Here is a 17553-nt window from a genome sequence, read left to right on the forward strand (position 1 = left end):
GCGGGGGGACGACAGAAAGAGAGAGTGTGCGGAGATTAGAGGGTGGGTGTGGGGACAGACAGACAGACAGATAGAGGGGGTGGATGGGGTTAGATAGATAGATAGATAGAGGGGGTGGATGGGGATGGATAGATAGATAGATAGATAGATAGATAGATAGAGGGGGTGAATGGGGATGGATGATCAATAGATAGAGGAGTGGGTGGGGATAGATAGACAGAGGGGAGGCGATGGATGGCCAGAGGCCTGTGTCTAGGGACATACAGTGTCACTGTAGCCATGTGGGGCCCAGGGTGAGGTTAGATCTTTTCCTGGACGGACTTCTGTTGGCCTGGGGACGGACAGACAGACAGAGGCAGATTCTCTGCCAAGGCCAGCGGCTCCGATCTGGCCCCAGGGCCGGGTCGGCTCTGCTCCGGGCAGCGAGGTCGGGGGGCGAGGGAGTTAGTGGCTGGTACCTGAGCTTTGCAAAGCTTCAGTGCATCCCCCTCCCCAGTCCCACCCTGCTGTTGTGGCAACAAACCCAGGGGAAGGGCCCCCAGCTGCCTGGAGCCTGTGGGAGACACCTCTCCCTGGGGCACCTGGTACCCGAGGGAGCTGGGAGCCAGGACTCCTGGGTTCTTGCCCTGGCTTGGGAGGGGAGTGGGGGCTGGTGGGTTAGAGCAGGGGGGCTGGGAGCCAGGACTCCTGGGTTCTTGCCCTGGCTTGGGAGGGGAGTCGGGGCTCTGGGTTATGGATTAACAGGGGGGCAGGCGAAGGGCTGGTCTGGGTCCAAGGCGACCTTTGACTCCCCGGGAGCAAAGGCATCCTCAACAGGTGGAAAAATAAACTGGGCATGAAACTTCCAGGTGGCTCTGTCCTCATGGGTGGGTTTGGAAACTGCCCCCCCTCCCCACCACTTTATAGGGTGGAAAGAATGTCAAGGGCCCCCCCCAGCCCCGGAATTTGGGGGGGATGGACAGACAGTCCCTGCCCAGGGCTGGGGGGGTGAAATAGTCCAGAGAGGGACCCGTGGGTCGGGGGCTTCGTTCCCTTCCTGAGCTTTTCCCCCAGGGGCCCCTTTCTCCTGCCTCCCCAGAGCCCCATCTCCCCCACCCCCTGCCCCCCATGTCTCCCATCTCCCCTCAACCTGCTGGGCCCCTAATCCTTGGGGCTCCCCCTCCCTCTGGGGCCCCCTCTCCCCCATAGCCCCCCATTTCCCCCAGGCTTCTCCCCCTAACCTCCCTTGTCCCCATCTCCCTCTAAACTCCCAGGCTCCCCCATTCTCCTGTAACCCCCCAGGGCCCCATCTCTCCCCTTAGCTCACCCTACTCCCTTCCAGGGCCCCCCTATCTCCCCCTAAACCCTGGACTCTTCCCCTCTGCTCCCTCAGGGGCCCCACATCTCCCCTAACCCCCCGGGATTCCCCCTCCACCCCTCAACCTCTGGGGCCCCCATCTCCCCTAACCCCCCGGGATTCCCCCTCCACCCCTCAACCTCTGGGGCCCCATCTCCCCTAACCCCCTGGGATTCCCCCTCCACCCCTCAACCTCTGGGGCCCCATCTCCCCTAACCCCCTGGGATCCCCGCTCCACCCCCCAAACTCTGGGGCCCCCATCTCCCCTAACCCCCCGGGATCCCCCCTCCACCCCTCAACCTCTGGGGCCCCCATCTCCCCTAACCCCCGGGATCCCCGCTCCACCCCCCAAACTCTGGGGCCCCCATCTCCCCTAACCCCCCGGGATTCCCGCTCCACCCCTCAACCTCTGGGGCCCCCATCTCCCCTAACCCCCGGGATCCCCCCTCCACCCCTCAACCTCTGGGCGCCCCATCTCCCCTAACCCCCGGGATTCCCCCTCCACCCCCCAACCTCTGGGCGCCCCATCTCCCCTAACCCTCCCGTGGAGCCCCGTCCCCTTAACCCATCCACGCGCGCTCCGGGCGGGTTGTATGAACGTTCCACGCGCGCTCCCGGCGGGTTGTATGAACGTTCCATGCGCGCTCCGGGCGGGGCGGGGGCTTTATATGAACGTTCCACGCGCGCTCCGGGGGGGGCGGGGGGTTTGTATGAACGTTCCACGCGCGCTCCGGGCGGGTTGTATGAACGTTCCACGCGCGCTCCGGGCGGAGCGGGGGGTTTGTATGAACGTTCCACGCGCGCTCCCGGCGGGTTGTATGAACGTTCCATGCGCGCGCCGGGCGAGGGCGGAGTCGGAAGCGGAAGCGGCGGCTCGGCCTGCGCTGGGGACACGGGGAGGTGAGTGGGGGGCCGCCCCAGGGGACCCTCAGTGGGGGCGGGGTCGTAGGGGGGGGCGGGGTGTCATTCGGGGCGCTGTGGGGTGAGGGGGGAGTTGGGGGCAGTAGGGGAACGGAAGGGGGAGGGGGGCCGCATGGGGCTGTGACTCTGGGTGGGGGTGGGTAGGTGGGGGGCAGGGGATGACTGGAGGGGCGGTTCTGGAGGAGCTGGCGGTGCTCTGGGGGGGCAGGGGAACAGGGGGCTGGAGGGGGATTCTAGGGGGCTGGTGATGCTCTGGGGGAGTTGGAAGGGGCTGGCGATGCTCTGGAGGGGGATTCTAGGGGGCTGGTGTTGCTCTGGGGGACGTCTGGCGGGGGGGGCTGCAGGAGGGTCCGGGGGGGCCTGGTGATGTTCGGGGGGGGCTGGAGGGGGATTCTAGGGGGCTGGTGATGCGCTGGGAGAGTTGGAAGGGGGCTGGCGATGCTCTGGAGGGGGATTCAAGGGGGCTGGCGATGCTCTGGAGGGGGATTCTAGGGGGCTGGCTATGCTCTGGGGGACGTCTGGCCGGGGGGGGCTGCAGGAGGGTCCGGGGGGGCCTGGTGATGTTCGGGGGGGGGCTGGAGGGGGATTCTAGGGGGCTGGTGATGCTCTGGGGGACGTCTGGCCGGGGGGGCCTGGTGATGTTCTGGGGGGGTGGCCTGGGGGACGTCGGGACCGGGGAGAGGTGGGGGGAGCTGCGAGGGAGGGCTGGTGGGTGCGGCGCACAGGAGGCTGGATTCGGGGGGGCCCCGGGGCGGGGAACGTGGGGGCAGGCGGCCCTGGACTCCCCTCTCTCTCCCCCCTCCCCCCAGACCCATGGCGGAGCCGGCGCCCCCCGCGGCGGAGCTGGCCCTGCGGCGCCGCCTGCCCCCCCGGCTGCCCCGGCGCCCGGGCGACGTCTACGTCAACATGAAGACGGATTTCAAGGCCCAGCTGAGCCGGTGCCAGAAGCTCCTGGGCCCGGCGGGCGGCTGCGCCGAGATCTGCATCCACGGCCTGGGCCTGGCCATCAACCGGGCCATCAACATCGCGCTGCAGCTCCAGGCGGCCGGCGCCGGCGCCCTGCGGCTGGCCGCCAACACCTCCACCGTGGAGCTGGCCGACGGGCTGGAGCCCCAGGGCGACGAGGACGGGCGCCCGCCGCTGGCCCGGGCCCGCAACAACTCCGCCATCCACATCCGGGTGTGTCGGGCCTCGCCCCCGCCCTGAGGGAGCCTGCCCCCCCCCCCACCACCGGCACGGAGCCTTCTCCCCGAAAGCCCTGCCCCGGTGCAGAGCCAGTCCCCGGAGCCTGGCCCCCTCCCGGCACGGAGCCTGCTCCCCGAAAGCCCTGCCCCGGTGCAGAGCCGGGCCCCGGAGCCTGGCCCCCCACCCCCGGCACAGAGCCTGCTCCCCAAAAGCCCTGCCCCGGCACAGAGCCAGTCCCCGGAGCCTGGTCCCCTCCCGGCGTGGAGCCTGCTCCCCGAAAGCCCTGCCCTGGTGCAGAGCCAGTCCCCGGAGCCTGGCCCCCTCCCGGCACGGAGCCTGCTCCCCGAAAGCCCTGCCCCGGTGCAGAGCCGGGCCCCGGAGCCTGGCCCCCCACCCCCGGCACAGAGCCTGCTCCCCAAAAGCCCTGACCCGGCACAGAGCCAGTCCCCGGAGCCTGGCCCCCTCCCGGCACGGAGCCTGCTCCCCGAAAGCCCTGCCCTGGCGCAGAGCCGGTCCCGAGAGCTAGAGGCCCCCACCCAGTGCGGAGCCTGCTCCCTGAAAGCCCTGCCCCGGCACAGAGCCAGTCCCCGGAGCCTGGCCCCCTCCCAGCGCGGAGCCTGCTCCCCGAAAGCCCTGCCCCGGTACGGAGCTGGTCCCCGGAGCCTGGTCCCCTCCTGGCACGGAGCCTGCTCCCCGAAAGCCCTGCCCCAGTACGGAGCCGGGCCCCGGAGCCTGGCCCCCTCCCGGCACGGAGCCTGCTCCCCGAAAGCCCTGCCCCGGCGCAGAGCCGGTCCCCAGAGCTAGAGGCCCCCTCCCGGCACGGAGCCTGCTCCCTGAAAGCCCTGCCCAGGCGCGGAGCCTGCTCCCCGAAAGCCCTGCCCCGGCACGGAGCCGGTCCCCGGAGTCTGGCCCCCTCCCGGTGCTGAGCCTGCTCCCAGAAACCCCTGCTCCAGTGCCCCGGGACAGAGCCCCAGCACACAGATGCCCCTGGAGCCTGACCCCACTGGCACGGAGCCGCCCCCACGCAAACCTGTCTGGCTACATTTATATGGGGGGGGGGGGACACTTGACCTTTAACCCCTTTCTGGACCACCCACCACCACCCATCCACTCCCTTCCTCCCCACATCCAACCAAGACTGAATGCCTCCCTGAATTGGAGCCGGAGCCCGAGGGGATGCAGATTGTGGGGGGCACGGATTCTGACTTTGGGGTGATGCAGGGGGCTGGGGAAAGCCCCCCCCATCCTTGCAGGGACCTGCCTCATGGCCTACATCTGTTGGATTGAACAATAAAAGCGACCAGGGGCTTGGTCAGCACTGGACTTGGGCCCCCGTGTGACATCACTTGGGGGGCACTGGCTGGCTGAGGGGTGAAGGGAATGGGGCACGGGGCCTGTCCCTGCTGGTGGCCGGCAGCTCCAGGAACTCCCGTGGGGGGCCAGACCCTTCCTACCCAGGTCCGGTTCCTGGTACCAGCCTCGCCGCTTCATTCCCCGTGAAACCAGCCTCTAAACCCAGGTCCCCCACGGCGGGGCATACACCTGGGGGTCCGGATAGCAGCTCGCTCTAACCAGCCGCCCCGCCCCAGAGGTGGCCGCATCTCGGTGCCGGCCGAGGGGTCCCCGGGTCACCGGCCGCTCTGCCCCAGAGGTGGCCGCATCTCGACACCAGGCGAGGGGTCACCGGCCGCCCCGCCCCAGAGGTGGCCGCATCTCGGTGCCGGCCGAGGGGTCCCCGTATAAACCCCCAAGACAGGCAAAGAGGTGGAAATTCCCAGAGTAAGAATCTAGATACAGTGACAGAGCTGAGCATAGAACCCAGGAGTCCTGGCTCCCCTCCCAGAGCCAGGGAGAGAACCCAGGCGTCCTGGCTCCCAGCCCCCCCTGCTCTGACCCACCAGCCCCCACTCCCCTCCCAGAGCTGGGGAGAGAACCCAGGCGTCCGGGCTCCCAGCCCTGACCCCGCCCGTCGCTGGCTGCGCGTGTCAGACACCCGGGCCAGAGGCAGAGCCCGCTCGGGGGGCAGGCTGAGTTTGGCAGCCCATGCGGTGCTGTGGGCCCCATGCCAGGGGGCTGGCAGGGCCGGGCCCCATGCCCAGCACTGGGGTGTGTGGAGCTGGGATTGCAGCTGGCATGATACTAGCGGGGGCTGGGTGGGGGGCAGGCGTCAGAGGGGGCCTGGATGGGGGGTTGGACTGGGGACAGAGGGGGGCGGGACGGGAGGCAGGAGACATGGGAAAGCTGGGCCAGGGGGCTTGTTCGGAATCAGAAGGGGACTGGGTGGGGGGCCCGGCAGGGTCACTCAGGGGCTGGGCAGGGCACACGGGGGCTGGGTGGGCGACCCGTGGGGTCAGAGTGGGGCTTGGTAGGTAGGGGATACGGGGGGGTGCAGCAGAGGCCACAGGGGGGCTGGGCCGGGGGACACAGGGGTCAGGGGATTTGGGGGCCTGGCAGAAGCCATGGGGGGCTGGCTGGGGGCCCAGCAGAGGGCATTGGGGGGGGCCAGGCAGGGCCAGCGCCCGCCCGCTCTGCCCTTTCCCCTGCTGCCCCCCGGTTGATGAGTGACCGGCCCTGGCGCCGGGGCCCGGCTCTGTTTGCCGAAGGCTGCGGGGTCGATGGCCCTGGCAGCCCCACTCCCTGCAGCCCGGCACGTCTGCCCCGCTGTTATCCTTGGCCCAGGCCCAGCGCGGGTCAGCGGCCTGCAGCCGCCGGGGTGGGGGTCCTGCCACTGCCTCCCCCCACCCCACAAGGGGGTCTGGGAGCCAGGACTCCTGGGTTCTCCCCGGCTCGGGGAGGAGAGTGGGGGCTGGTGGGCTAGAGCAGGGGGGCTGGGAGCCAGGACTCCTGGGTTCTCTCCAGCGGGGGGAGCAGGGTCCAGGGGTGGTGGATCCCTGCCTCCTGAAAGACTCAGAGCGGGCCCCCCGCGGGGCTTTGGGCAGGGGGGAGCTGGATGGGGGGCTCTCCAGGGGTCGCTCTCCCCAGCCAAGCCGTTCCACCTCCCTAAATATCCCCAGGCGTTCCCGTCCTGTCGGGAATGTCCCATCCTGTCCTAAGCTGGTACGCGCTGCTTTGAGCCCACTAGCCCTCCGCCCCGCCCCAGAGGTGGGCACGTCTCCGCACCGGGCGAGGGGTCCCTGGGTCCCCGGCTGCCCCGCCCCAGAGGTGGCCGCATCTCAGCGCCGGGCAAGGGGTCCCCGGGTCCCCGGCTGCCCCGCCCCAGAGGTGGCCGCATCTCGGCACCGCACGAGGGGTCCCTGTGTCACCGGCCGCCCCACCCCAGAGGTGGCCGCATCTCCGCTCCGGGCGAGGGGTCCCCGTGTCACCAGCCGCCGCGCCCCAGAGGTGGCTGCATCTCAGCGCCGGGTGAGGGCTCACGCGCCCCACCGGTGTGACAGACGCCTGGAGCCGCTGGCCAGCGTCAGCGTCTCGCAGACAATCAGGGCCCCATTGTTAGTGGCTTCCTCCCGCGCGGAGAGGATGGAAAATGAAGCGCTCGGTCCCTGCGGCTTCTCCAGGCAGCCCGACGCCTCCGCAGCCTGAACCCGGGTCGGAGACGCTCCCCTGGGGGGGGACGGACGCACATGGGCCCCTGCAGGGACCCCCCAGCCCCGGCCTACGTGTAGCCTTCCAGGTCTGGAACCAGGGCCTGAGAGTGCGCGGTCGTGAACCCAGGAGTCCTGCCTCCCAGCCCCCCTGCTCTAACCACCAGACCCCAATCTCCATACAGAGGGCTGGGAGCCAGGACTCCTGGGTTCTCTCCCCGGCTCTGGGAGGGCAGTGGGGGCTGGGGGGTTAAAGCGGGGGGGGCGGGCTGGGAGCCCGGACTCCTGGGTTCCATCCCCCGCTCTTCCAAACCCCACCCCACCTCCTGACGCCCGGGTGGGACTGACGGCTACCACTCCAAGCCCCGGGGGGGCGGGGGGTGGGCCGGGCCCTTGGCCGCCCCTTGCGCCTGGCGACCTCGGGCCGCGAACCTGTCCTGGCCTCGTGGCGCCGGGCCAGGAGCCGACGTGCGGCCGCCCGCATGGCCCTTTCCTCGAAGACGCGGCCTCCGGCGCGGGCCTGAGGAAACCCCCCGGCTTCCGGCCCTTCCCCCCCACCCCCAGCCCGGGCTCTAAAGCGCCCGGCTCGGGTTGTGGCCCCCCGGCACATTCCTGCAGCCGGACAGGCTCCTGCGACCTCGGGAAGCAGAGTTCGGATGAAACATTAACTCCCAGCTTCGCTGCCGGCTCTCTGGAGGCACGGAGCAGCGGGGAGCCAGCCGGGGGCTGGGGGGCGCTTGGCCGGGGGCCGGATCCGGGCAGGCGATGCCCCCTCCGGAGTAGCCGGGACGTCTGGGGCCCGCGGCCTCGTGGATTGCACGCCGGGATGGGAGCCCGGGGCCCCCACTAGGCCGTGAGGCGATGCAGACTGGATATGGGGAGCTCTGGTGAGTCGCTCTGCCCCGGACGCCGGGGTCCTGTCCCACGGCGAGGGAGAGGGGGAGGAGGTGTCTCGTTCGCTGGAGGCTCACTAAAGATGCACCCCCACCCCAGAAATGGGGAACAGCCCCAAACCCCAGCTCCCCCAGCCAGCCGGGACCCCCCCTCCCCCCGTTCTGCGGCTGGATAGGAGGCGGCGCCCCCTAGTGGGGACTGGCCCCATGCCCCATTCCCCGCTGGCCCACCTCACTCACTTTGGATCAGGCTCCAGGGTGCAAGGACTAACATGGTCGGGGTCGGGGTCTGGGATACAGAGCCAGGGAGAGAACCCAGGAGTCCCGGCTCCCAGCCCCACCCGGCTCTAACCACCAGCCCCCACTCCCCTCCCACAGCCGGGGAGAGAACCCAGGAGTCCTGGCTGCCAGCCCCCTTGCTCTAATCTACCAGACCCCATTCCTCACCTGGAGCCAGGGAGAGAACCCAGGAGTCCTGGCTCCCAGCCCCCCTGCTCTAATCCACCAGACCCCCCCCTCCCATCCCACAGCCGGGGAGAGAACCCAGGAGTTCTGATTCACCCTACATACCCCCGTGTGTAGATCTGTGGGATGCAATTGGGGGGCTGTGAGGCAGGGTTGGGGGTGTGTGGATGTAGACAGATGGAAAGAGGTGGGGGGCCACGCGGCCCGTGTAGCTCTATGGGCGAATGCCAGGGGGCCCGGGCCCCTGACCCACAGCCGGGGCCCCACTCCGGGTAGCCTCCTGGCGGGGGTCCAGCCGCAGAGCCAGGGGTGCCCGCTGGCTGGCGCCGGTTTGATGAGCAGAAGCTCTCTGAAGAGTGGCCAACGCAGGAGCATTTCAGGCACGTCTCCAGAAGTCACCCAGTCCGGCCGCTGGCGCAGGGTCAGGACCCTTCCTGGCAGCACCGGCTGGGGAAACCGTGTCAGGAGGGTTCGTGGCGCAAGCTCGGCACCGGGCTGCCAGGGAAACCAACCAGGTGATTTGGGCTGAAGCCGAGAGACCGGGGTTGGGGGGGCTGCCCGGGAGCTCCCTAGGACGAGAGGCCGACGAGTGCCAGCTCCGAGCGCCGGATCCGAAAGCCTCCTTTGCCTCTGACCGATCTGAAACCGAAGCTGAAACTGGCGTCTTCCTGTGGCCAGTGGCCGAGGACGGGGAGCCCCCGGAAGGAGCGCGGGAGACCGGGTCGGGGACCGCGACCGATGAGGGGAAGTTGAAAGAATCGGGCGTGTGAAGTCTAGTGGAGAGATAGCTGGTGCGGGGGGGTGGGTTTGGTGATCAACTCTCCTCCACCAGGGTAGGACGGGAAGGCCTGGGATGTTTTTAAGACCAGGTTGGGGCACAGACCCCCTCCCTGGGACAGGCAAGGTTCGCTTATGCGACGAAGTGGGAACGTTTGGGTGAAGCCGGCCCGTGCCTCAGTTTCCCTCCCGTATGCTACACGGCGACCAAGAGACACAGGCGGGCAGGACAAACAGAGCCGCTGAGGACCTGGCCAAAACCAACTCGGCTCAACGCAAGGGGGGCCCCAGAGAGACGCCTCTGTGGCCTGGCTCCAGGGGCTGGTGGGCGGGACTGACAAAACCCTGGCAGAAATTGGGATGGGGGGGCCCACGCATCACCTCGGCATGGGGGCCTGCGTGACCCAGGGAGTCCGAGCCGATGGTCACAGCGGTTCCCTGTCCACCTGGACCGAGCCACACCGGGGAGGCCCAAACCGGCCACCAACAACCGCCGCCCCGGACTTTGCTGCCGAATTAGCTGGCTGCCAAATCAAGAGGCGGACGCTTGGGGTGGGAAAATACCCGGCCCACGGCAGAGACGCGAGGACGTCCATTCAGTCCTCCCGCCCGCGGCCGCACAGGAAGGCAGTGGCAACGTGCGATCGACGCAAGGCAGCTCGCGGCGACCCGACTCTGGAAGCGTCGACCCATAAATTTCGTTCCCGGCGCTGCCCCGCCCCCTCTCCGAGCAGCTCCTGGTGAGGACCCGCAACGCCGACGCGAGCAGCAAGGCGAAGACCCACGCTGGGGAGACGTAAGGTAGGTCAGCCTCATCTGGTAGCGTAGACGTGGCCCAAGACAGTCGAAGACTTCTCCGTGGGCATCAAGTCCTCTCCAAAGCCTACATCACGAGAAGACCTCTTGGCACCTTAATTACGGCTAATATTTGTCTTGTCTTTGAGGGCCAAACCCAACAACCAAGAGAAAGCAGCAGGATGCGGTAAGATTTCCGGCCTTATGCGGGAACCGGTTGCGTTGGGAGAACGGTGGAAGACGCCAACGGAAAAACCAAGAGACGAGACCAACGGGGATGACCAGAGGCAAGCCTGCCATGAGCGCCACGAAGAATTGGAAGATCTAGGAAGCAGAGTCTTGGGGGAGGTCGGTTGTGTTGGCGAAGAGGGACGCTAAAGGTTTTATCAGGAGAAACCTCACCCACCTACCGGAGAGCCGCTTCGAGGTCCATCTGAGCTTGAATCAAGAGCGAAGGACGTCTTCGCTAGGATTGTCCAAGTCCATCCCGCCGCCGAGAGCCATCGATGCTCGTGACCGCACGGGAAAAGATTTGCTCCTTTGGAAGGCACCAAAAGCGTCCTCAAAAAGCCCGCCGCTCGCGGAAAGAGGGCGCGTGATGGAGGAGCCCGGGAACGCCTCCTCTTGGGACGATACAATTAATGCAGGACTGGAAAGACAAGGAGCCAGGCCCGTAAGGAAAGGGGATTGGCTCCGGGTTTGGATGTTTGCTCCAAATCAAGTGTGGAGAATTTTTAACTCACGTTCATTTGTCTGAATTCGCTCTCCCCCCCCCGCCCCCGGTCGCGGTACCGCCACCGATCGGCTCCTCGGGAATTTCCAAGCTGCTGGTTCAGTGAGGCCCGATGGAAGGTCTCCTCCCCGCCTCACGGGGGGCAGGAGCTGGAAAGGGGGGAGGCAGGGGTTTCCACCATGACCGCGGGGAGCTGGTGGAAGTAGGGGGCGGCTGCTCGCGAGTCAGACGCACGGCGCGAGTGCAGTAGGGAGTTAATGGGAACGGCCGGGAGGGAGCGGCGCACGTAGACGGGTGTGGGGGGACGGACGGACAGACGGGAGGATGGGCGTGTGTGGGGTTCGGTGGATGGATGGATGGCTGGAGGGAGGGGTGGAGGGGTGGGGGATGGATGGATGGAGGGAGGGGTGGAAGGAGGGAGTGTGTAGGGATGGAGGGTGGGATGGAGGAGTGTGGGGGGATGGATGCAGGGATGGAGGGAGGGAGGGAGGGGTGGGGGACGGATGGATGGAGGGAGGGGTGGAAGGAGGGAGTGTGTAGGAATGGAGGGTGGGATGGAGGAGTGTGGGGGGATGGATGGAGGGATGGAGGGAGGGAGGGAGGGGTGGGGGATGGATGGATGGAGGGAGGGGTGGAAGGAGGGAGTGTGTAGGAATGGAGGGTGGGATGGAGGAGTGCGGGGGGATGGATGGATGGATGGAGGGAGGGGTGGAGGGGTGGGGGATGGATGGATGGAGGGAGGGGTGGAAGGAGGGAGTGTGCAGGGATGGAAGGTGGGATGGAGGAGTGCGGGGGGATGGATGGAGGGATGGAGGGAGGGAGGGAGGGGTGGGGGATGGATGGATGGAGGGAGGGGTGGAAGGAGGGAGTGTGTAGGAATGGAGGGTGGGATGGAGGAGTGCGGGGGGATGGATGGAGGGATGGAGGGAGGGGTGGAGGGGTGGGGGATGGATGGATGGAGGGAGGGGTGGAAGGAGGGAGTGTGCAGGGATGGAAGGTGGGATGGAGGAGTGCGGGGGGATGGATGGAGGGAGGGATGGAGGGATGGAGGGAAGGGTCCCTCTGTCTCACAACCGTCTCCCCCACCCAGGGCTCTGTGCTTTGCCGTTGTTACTGCTGGGACTCGCTGCGCTAACTTGCCCCTCCCCGCTGCACCCCATTTGCGATGCTCGAGTCATGGAGAAATTCATCAAGGAGGCCAGAGACACTGAGAACGCCATGGTACGTCCCCACCCACGTCAGCCCCAAGGGAGGGGTCCCCGGGTCACCCGCCGCCCCGCCCCAGAGGTGGCCGCGTCCCGGCGCCGGGCGAGGGGTCCCCGGGTCACCGGCCGCCCCGCCCCAGAGGTGGGCGCGTCTCGGCGCCGGGCGAGGGGTCCCCGGGTCACCCACCGCCCTGCCCCAGAGGTGGGCGCGTCCCGGCACCGGGCGAGGGGTCCCCGGGGTCACCGGCCGCCCCGCCCCAGAGGTGGCCGCGTCCCGGCGCCGGGCGAGGGGTCCCAGGGTCACCCGCCGCCCCGCCCCGGAGGTGGCCGCGTCCCGGCGCCGGGCGAGGGGTCCCAGGGTCACCCGCCGCCCCGCCCCAGAGGTGGCCGCATCTCGGTGCCGGGCGAGGGGTCCCCGGGTCACCCGCCGCCCCGCCCCAGAGGTGGCCGTGTCCCGGCGCCGGGCGAGGGGTCCCCGGGTCACCCGCCGCCCCGCCCCGGAGGTGGGCGCGTCCCGGCGCCGGGCGAGGGGTCCCCGGAGAGCCAGCTCCATGGTGTCAGGCGGTTTGGTCTCGTTACAGGAAGGTTGTACAAATTCTTGCAACTTATCAGAAGTTCTCACGGTGCCCGACACGAAGGTTAATTTTAACGAGTGGAAGAAAATGGACGTGAGTCTGAACGGGGTTGGGGGAGGTCTGAGCCAGGAGGGGGCTGGGGGTCTGATCCGGGGGGAGCTGGTTGGAGGGACAGGGGGTCTGATCTGGGGGTGCTGGGCTGGGGCAGCCCGGGGATCTGACCCTGCCCTCCCTCCCCAGAGGCAGACGCAGGCGGCGGAGGTGTGGGGGGGGCAGGCCCTACTCTCGGCCGCCGTGCTCCGGGCCCGGGACCTGGTCCCCGACCCGTCCCTGAGCCAGCAGCTGGGCCGCACCTACAGCAACCTGCGCGGCGTCACCCAGATCCTGCGCAGCCACAACGCCCAGGTGAGGGGCACCGGGGGGCACGGGGGGTGAACAGAATGACGGATGGATGCTGCGGGTGACTGGAGAGATGGACGGATGGACGGACGGACGGTGGATGGAGGGATAGCTGTGTATGGTGATGGATGGACGGACGGACAGATGTATGGACGGATGGAGGGACGGATGGATGGACAGATGGGTAGCTGTGTATGGGGATGGATGGACGAACGGACGGACGGATGGATGGATGGACGGATGGGTAGCTGTGTATGGGGATGGACGGATGGATGGATGGTTGGATGGATGGATGGACGGACAGATGGAGGGATGAATGGACGGATGAACAAATGGACGGACGGATGGAAGGATGGATGGACGGATGGAGGGATGGACGGGCAGATGAACAAATGGATGGATGGATGGATGGATGGATGGATGGATGGACGGACGGACAGATGAACAAATAGATGGATGGAGGGACGGATGGATGGATGGAGGGATGGACAGATGAACAAATAGATGGATGGATGGCCCGACGGATGTGTGGATGGAGGGATGGATGGATGGACGGATGGAGGGATGGACGGATGGATGAATGTGTGGATGGATGGACGGACGGATGTGCGGATGGATGGATGGACGGATGGATGTGTGGATGGAGGGATGGATGGATGAAGGAACGGACGGACGGATGTGTGGATGGATGGATGGATGAATGTGTGGATGGAGGGACGGACAGATGTGCGGATGGATGGATGGACGGATGGATGTGTGGATGGATGGATGGAGGGACGGACGGACGGATGTGTGCATGGATGGACGGACGGATGGATGGATGGATGGAGGGATGGACGGATGAACAAATGGATGGATGAATGGATGGACGGATGGAGGGATGGATTGAAGGATGTGTGGATAGAGGGACGGACGGATGTGTGCATGGATGGACGGACGGACGGATGGATGAATGGAGGGACGGACGGACGGATGAACAAATGGAGGGATGGATGGATGGATGTGTGGATGGAGGGACGGACGGACGGATGTGCGGATGGATGGACGGACGGATGGATGTGTGGATGGAGGGACGGACGGACGGATGTGCGGATGGATGGACGGACGGATGGATGTGTGGATAGAGGAATGGATGGATGGACAGACAGACAGATGAATTTGTGGAGTGGGAAGGAACACGGTGGGGGGATGGGTGGACAGAGGGGTAAATGTCCCCCATAAAAGTGCCCCTCTCTAACCGCCCCCCCGTCTCCCCTAGGTGGAGCCGGCCCTGCCCCCGGCCCCGCCCCCCACCCTCGGCATCCAGACTCTGGCCAAACTCCTCAGCGTCCACTCCAACTTCCTGCGGGGGCGGGTCAAGCTGTTCCTGACGGACGCCTGCCGGCCCGACGCCAGGTGAGGGGCTCCCGCCCAGCCCCGACCACCACAGCACTCCGCCCTCTCCCCCCCCAGAACCTTCCTGGCGGCGGACGATTGACAGCCACCAATCATCCGCCCACCGGACAGCCGACATGGAGCCTCAGGAAAACCTCACTCAGTGACTGAGAGCTGTCAGTCATCCCAGAATCCTGGCTTACAGCAAGGAAGAGGGGGGGTTAAACTTTGATGGGTGACTGACAGCTGTCAATCAGCCCCCAAACCAGACTGCCTGGACTGTCGCCATGACACCAGAGGAGAATACGAGGATGATTGACAGCTGTCCATCAGCCCTGGCACGGCTCAACGCACCGACCGGATCCCCCCGACAACCAGCAGGAAACTACATCAGTGGAACTGACAGCTGCCCGTCTCTGAAGACTAGTATCCGGGGGTGGGGTGGGCAGGTGAGGAGTCCGTGCACAACCAGCCGCCCCGCCCCAGAGGTGGGCGCATCTCGGCGCCGGGCGAGGGGTCCCTGTGTGACCTGCCGCCCCGCCCCAGAGGTGGGCGCATCTCGGCGCTGGGCGAGGGGTCCCTGGGTCACCCGCCGCCCCGCCCCAGAGGTGGCTGCATCTCAGCGCCAGGCGAGGGGTCCCCGTGTCACCAGCCGCCCTGCTCCAGAGGTGGCCGTGTCTCTGCGCCGGGCGAGGGGTCCCCGTGTCACCAGCCGCCCCGCTCCAGAGGTGGCTGCGTCTCTGCGCCGGGCGAGGGGTCCCTGTGTGACCTGCCGCCCCGCCCCAGAGGTGGTTGCGTCTCTGCGCCGGGCGAGGGGTCCCTGGGTCACCCGCCGCCCCGCCCCAGAGGTTGGCGCATCTCAGCGCCGGGCGAGGGGGCCCCATGTGACCCAACGCTCCGCCCCAGAGGTGGCTGCATCTCAGCGCCAGGCGAGGGGTCCCCGTGTCACCAGCCGCCCTGCCCCAGAGGTGGCCGCGTCTCTGCGCCGGGCGAGGGGGCCCCATGTGACCCGACGCCCCGCCCCAGAGGTGGCCGCGTCTCAGCGCCGCGTCTCTGCGCCGGGCGAGGGGTCCCTGTGTGACCAGCCGCCCCGCCCCAGAGGTGGCCGCATCGTAGGGCCACTGGAGAAGGGGGACTGGGCTCGCTGACGGCTGACGATCCCCCGGACGCGTAGGGAGCCTGGACACACAAACCTCTCCAGCACTGTTTGAAACGGCGACACGGCCAGAGACTCGGAGGCCGACGCGTCGGGGGCCACAGAGTTTATATTTGATGTTAAGTTAAGGTGGAAACTATTTCGTGTCTGTCTCGTCTCTGCTAAGGGAGGGAGAGGGTGGGATAGAGGCCCTGTCCCGTCTGGGGGGGCGCCAGCTCCCCTCCAGCCCCAGGCCGGGGACTGGCTGGCTCGGGGGGGCGGGGAATGGGGCCCGGGGCCCGTTAGCAAGGCAGCAAGATGGACTTGGGAACAAACTGGCAGGACTCCTGGGTTCTCTCCCTGGCTCTGGGAGGGGAGCGGGGGCTGGTGGGTTGGAGTGGGGGGGCTGGGAGCCAGGACTCCTGGGTTCTCTCCCCGGCTCTGGGAGGGGAGCGGGGGCTGGTGGGTTGGAGTGGGGGGGCTGGGAGCCAGGACTCCTGGGTTCTCTCCCATGGCATCACCCATTGAGCCCTACCTGCCCTCCTGGGTGTCCCTGTGTTTGGCAAAAGATGGTTTCAATTCCCCCCCGCCCCCCCTGCACACACACATAGGATCAAAGCTAAGAACTTGGGGGCAGCGGTAGGATATGGGGGGGGGCTAGAAACTGCCAAGACCCTGGGTGTGACTCGTTTGCTGCCCTGAACGATGCAGGTGACCCCTGGACATTCGCAAGCCGGGGGAGGGAGACCGACAGGAGCAGCCCCACCCTCCATGGAAAGCGTTAAGTGGGGAGGGGGGAGGCGGAAGACCTCGGGGGGGGGGCCCTCCCCTCCCCCCATCCCCAGGCTAGGGAGGGGTAATTCAGGGCAAGGAATGAAAACTGGGGCTGGGGGTGGGGGGCTTTGAAAGGGGTTAAAATCCATCCCTGCAGGGTGTGTGGATGGACGAAGGTGCCTCCCCCATGGATCCCCCCCCGAGCACCGCACCCCCTAGCGCCCCGAGCCCTGCCTGCCTGGGGAGAGCGCCCCCTGCTGAGCCCCCCGCTCCCCTCCCTGCCCCACTGCACCCCCTAGCGCCGCCCTGGGGCCAGCCCCGCCTGCTGGGGGAGAGCGCCCCCTGCCGAGCCCCCCGCCCCGCCCCCTACCCCACAGCACCCCCTAGCGCCGCCCTGGGGCCAGCCCCGCCTGCTGGGGGAGAGCGCCCCCTGCCGAGCCCCCCGGCCCCCTCCCTGCCCCCCAGAGCCCCCTAGCACCGCCCTGGGGCCAGCCCCACCCGCCGGGGGAGAGCGCCCCCTGCCGAGCCCCCCACCCCCCTCCTTGCCCCCCAGCGCCCCCTAGCGCCGCCCTGGGGCCAGCCCCGCCTGCCGGGGAGAGCGCCCCCTGCCGAGCCCCCCACCCCCCTCCTTGCCCCCCAGCGCCCCCTAGCGCCGCCCTGGGGCCAGCCCCGCCTGCCGGGGGAGAGCGCCCCCTGCCAAGCCCCCCCCCGCCCCGACCTGCTCCCTGCCCCACAGCGCCCCCTAGCGCCACCCGGGGGCTTCAGGCCCGTCGGGATCCAGCCCCTGTTTGTTTTTCACAAGGCAGAGCCTTGATAAGACCCCAGACTTGGTGGCACCTGGGGGGGGGGGTGGGGGGGGTCAGGGCCTGCCAGGAAACCCTCGCCCCGGTCTCAGGCCCCGCCCCTCTTAACCCTTTCCCGTCTGAGCAGTGACAATCGGAGAGGGCAAAGTACCAGCCCAAAAGGGGAGGGGTGTTTAATACAAACTGCCCCCCCACGCACACCCCAGAGGTGGCCGCATCTCAGCGCCGGGCGAGGGGTCCCCGGGTCACCAGCCGCCCCGCCCCAGAGGTGGCTGCATCTCGGCGCCAGGCGAGGGGTCCCCGGGTCACCAGCCGCCCCGCCCCAGAGGTGGGCGCATCTCTGCCGTTGGGGTAGCATGAGGCGACTTTATTCCATGCTCTGATGCACCCCACAGGCCATTGAGACCCATAAACAACCCATTCCCTGCCCCCCTGAGACAGCCAGTCCCCGCCCTGGGGCCGGGTGGGAGCCGGCGCCCCCCAGAGCGGACAGGCCCCGTGCCCCATTCCCTGCCCCCTTCAGCCAGCCTGCTGATGGGGTCACAGCAGCCCCTAGGCTCGGTTAGCAGTGGGGCTGCGAGGGGAGGGCCCCCCACCCCGTTCCCTGCAGCACGGGGCCCCCTGGCGCCGCCCTGGCCCAG

The 17553-nt window shown here is 68.0% G+C and overlaps 2 protein-coding genes across 2 annotated transcripts; both read left to right on the plus strand.

Moving 5' to 3' along the window:
- Nucleotides 1-2080: 2080 nt before the first annotated feature.
- Nucleotides 2081-4211, plus strand: POP7 (POP7 homolog, ribonuclease P/MRP subunit). The gene is made up of 4 exons (XM_043537615.1): nucleotides 2081-2236; nucleotides 3067-3471; nucleotides 3599-3619; nucleotides 4027-4211. Exons 1-2 carry the CDS (start codon nucleotides 2166-2168, stop codon nucleotides 3461-3463), a joined length of 468 nt encoding a protein of 155 aa, XP_043393550.1. The 5' UTR covers nucleotides 2081-2165; the 3' UTR covers nucleotides 3464-3471; nucleotides 3599-3619; nucleotides 4027-4211.
- Nucleotides 4212-7610: 3399 nt separating this feature from the next.
- On the plus strand, nucleotides 7611-17528 carry EPO (erythropoietin). Its single transcript, XM_037888777.2, has 7 exons — nucleotides 7611-7871; nucleotides 11738-11868; nucleotides 12434-12520; nucleotides 12668-12832; nucleotides 14085-14808; nucleotides 15169-15228; nucleotides 17121-17528. The coding sequence occupies exons 1-5, from the start codon at nucleotides 7859-7861 to the stop codon at nucleotides 14223-14225; spliced, it is 537 nt and encodes a 178-aa protein (XP_037744705.1). The 5' UTR covers nucleotides 7611-7858; the 3' UTR covers nucleotides 14226-14808; nucleotides 15169-15228; nucleotides 17121-17528.
- The last annotated feature ends 25 nt before the right edge of the window (nucleotides 17529-17553 follow it).

The sequence above is a fragment of the Chelonia mydas genome, unplaced genomic scaffold, assembly GCF_015237465.2.
Source record: "Chelonia mydas isolate rCheMyd1 unplaced genomic scaffold, rCheMyd1.pri.v2 scaffold_60_arrow_ctg1, whole genome shotgun sequence".
Lineage (NCBI taxonomy): Eukaryota > Metazoa > Chordata > Testudines > Cheloniidae > Chelonia > Chelonia mydas.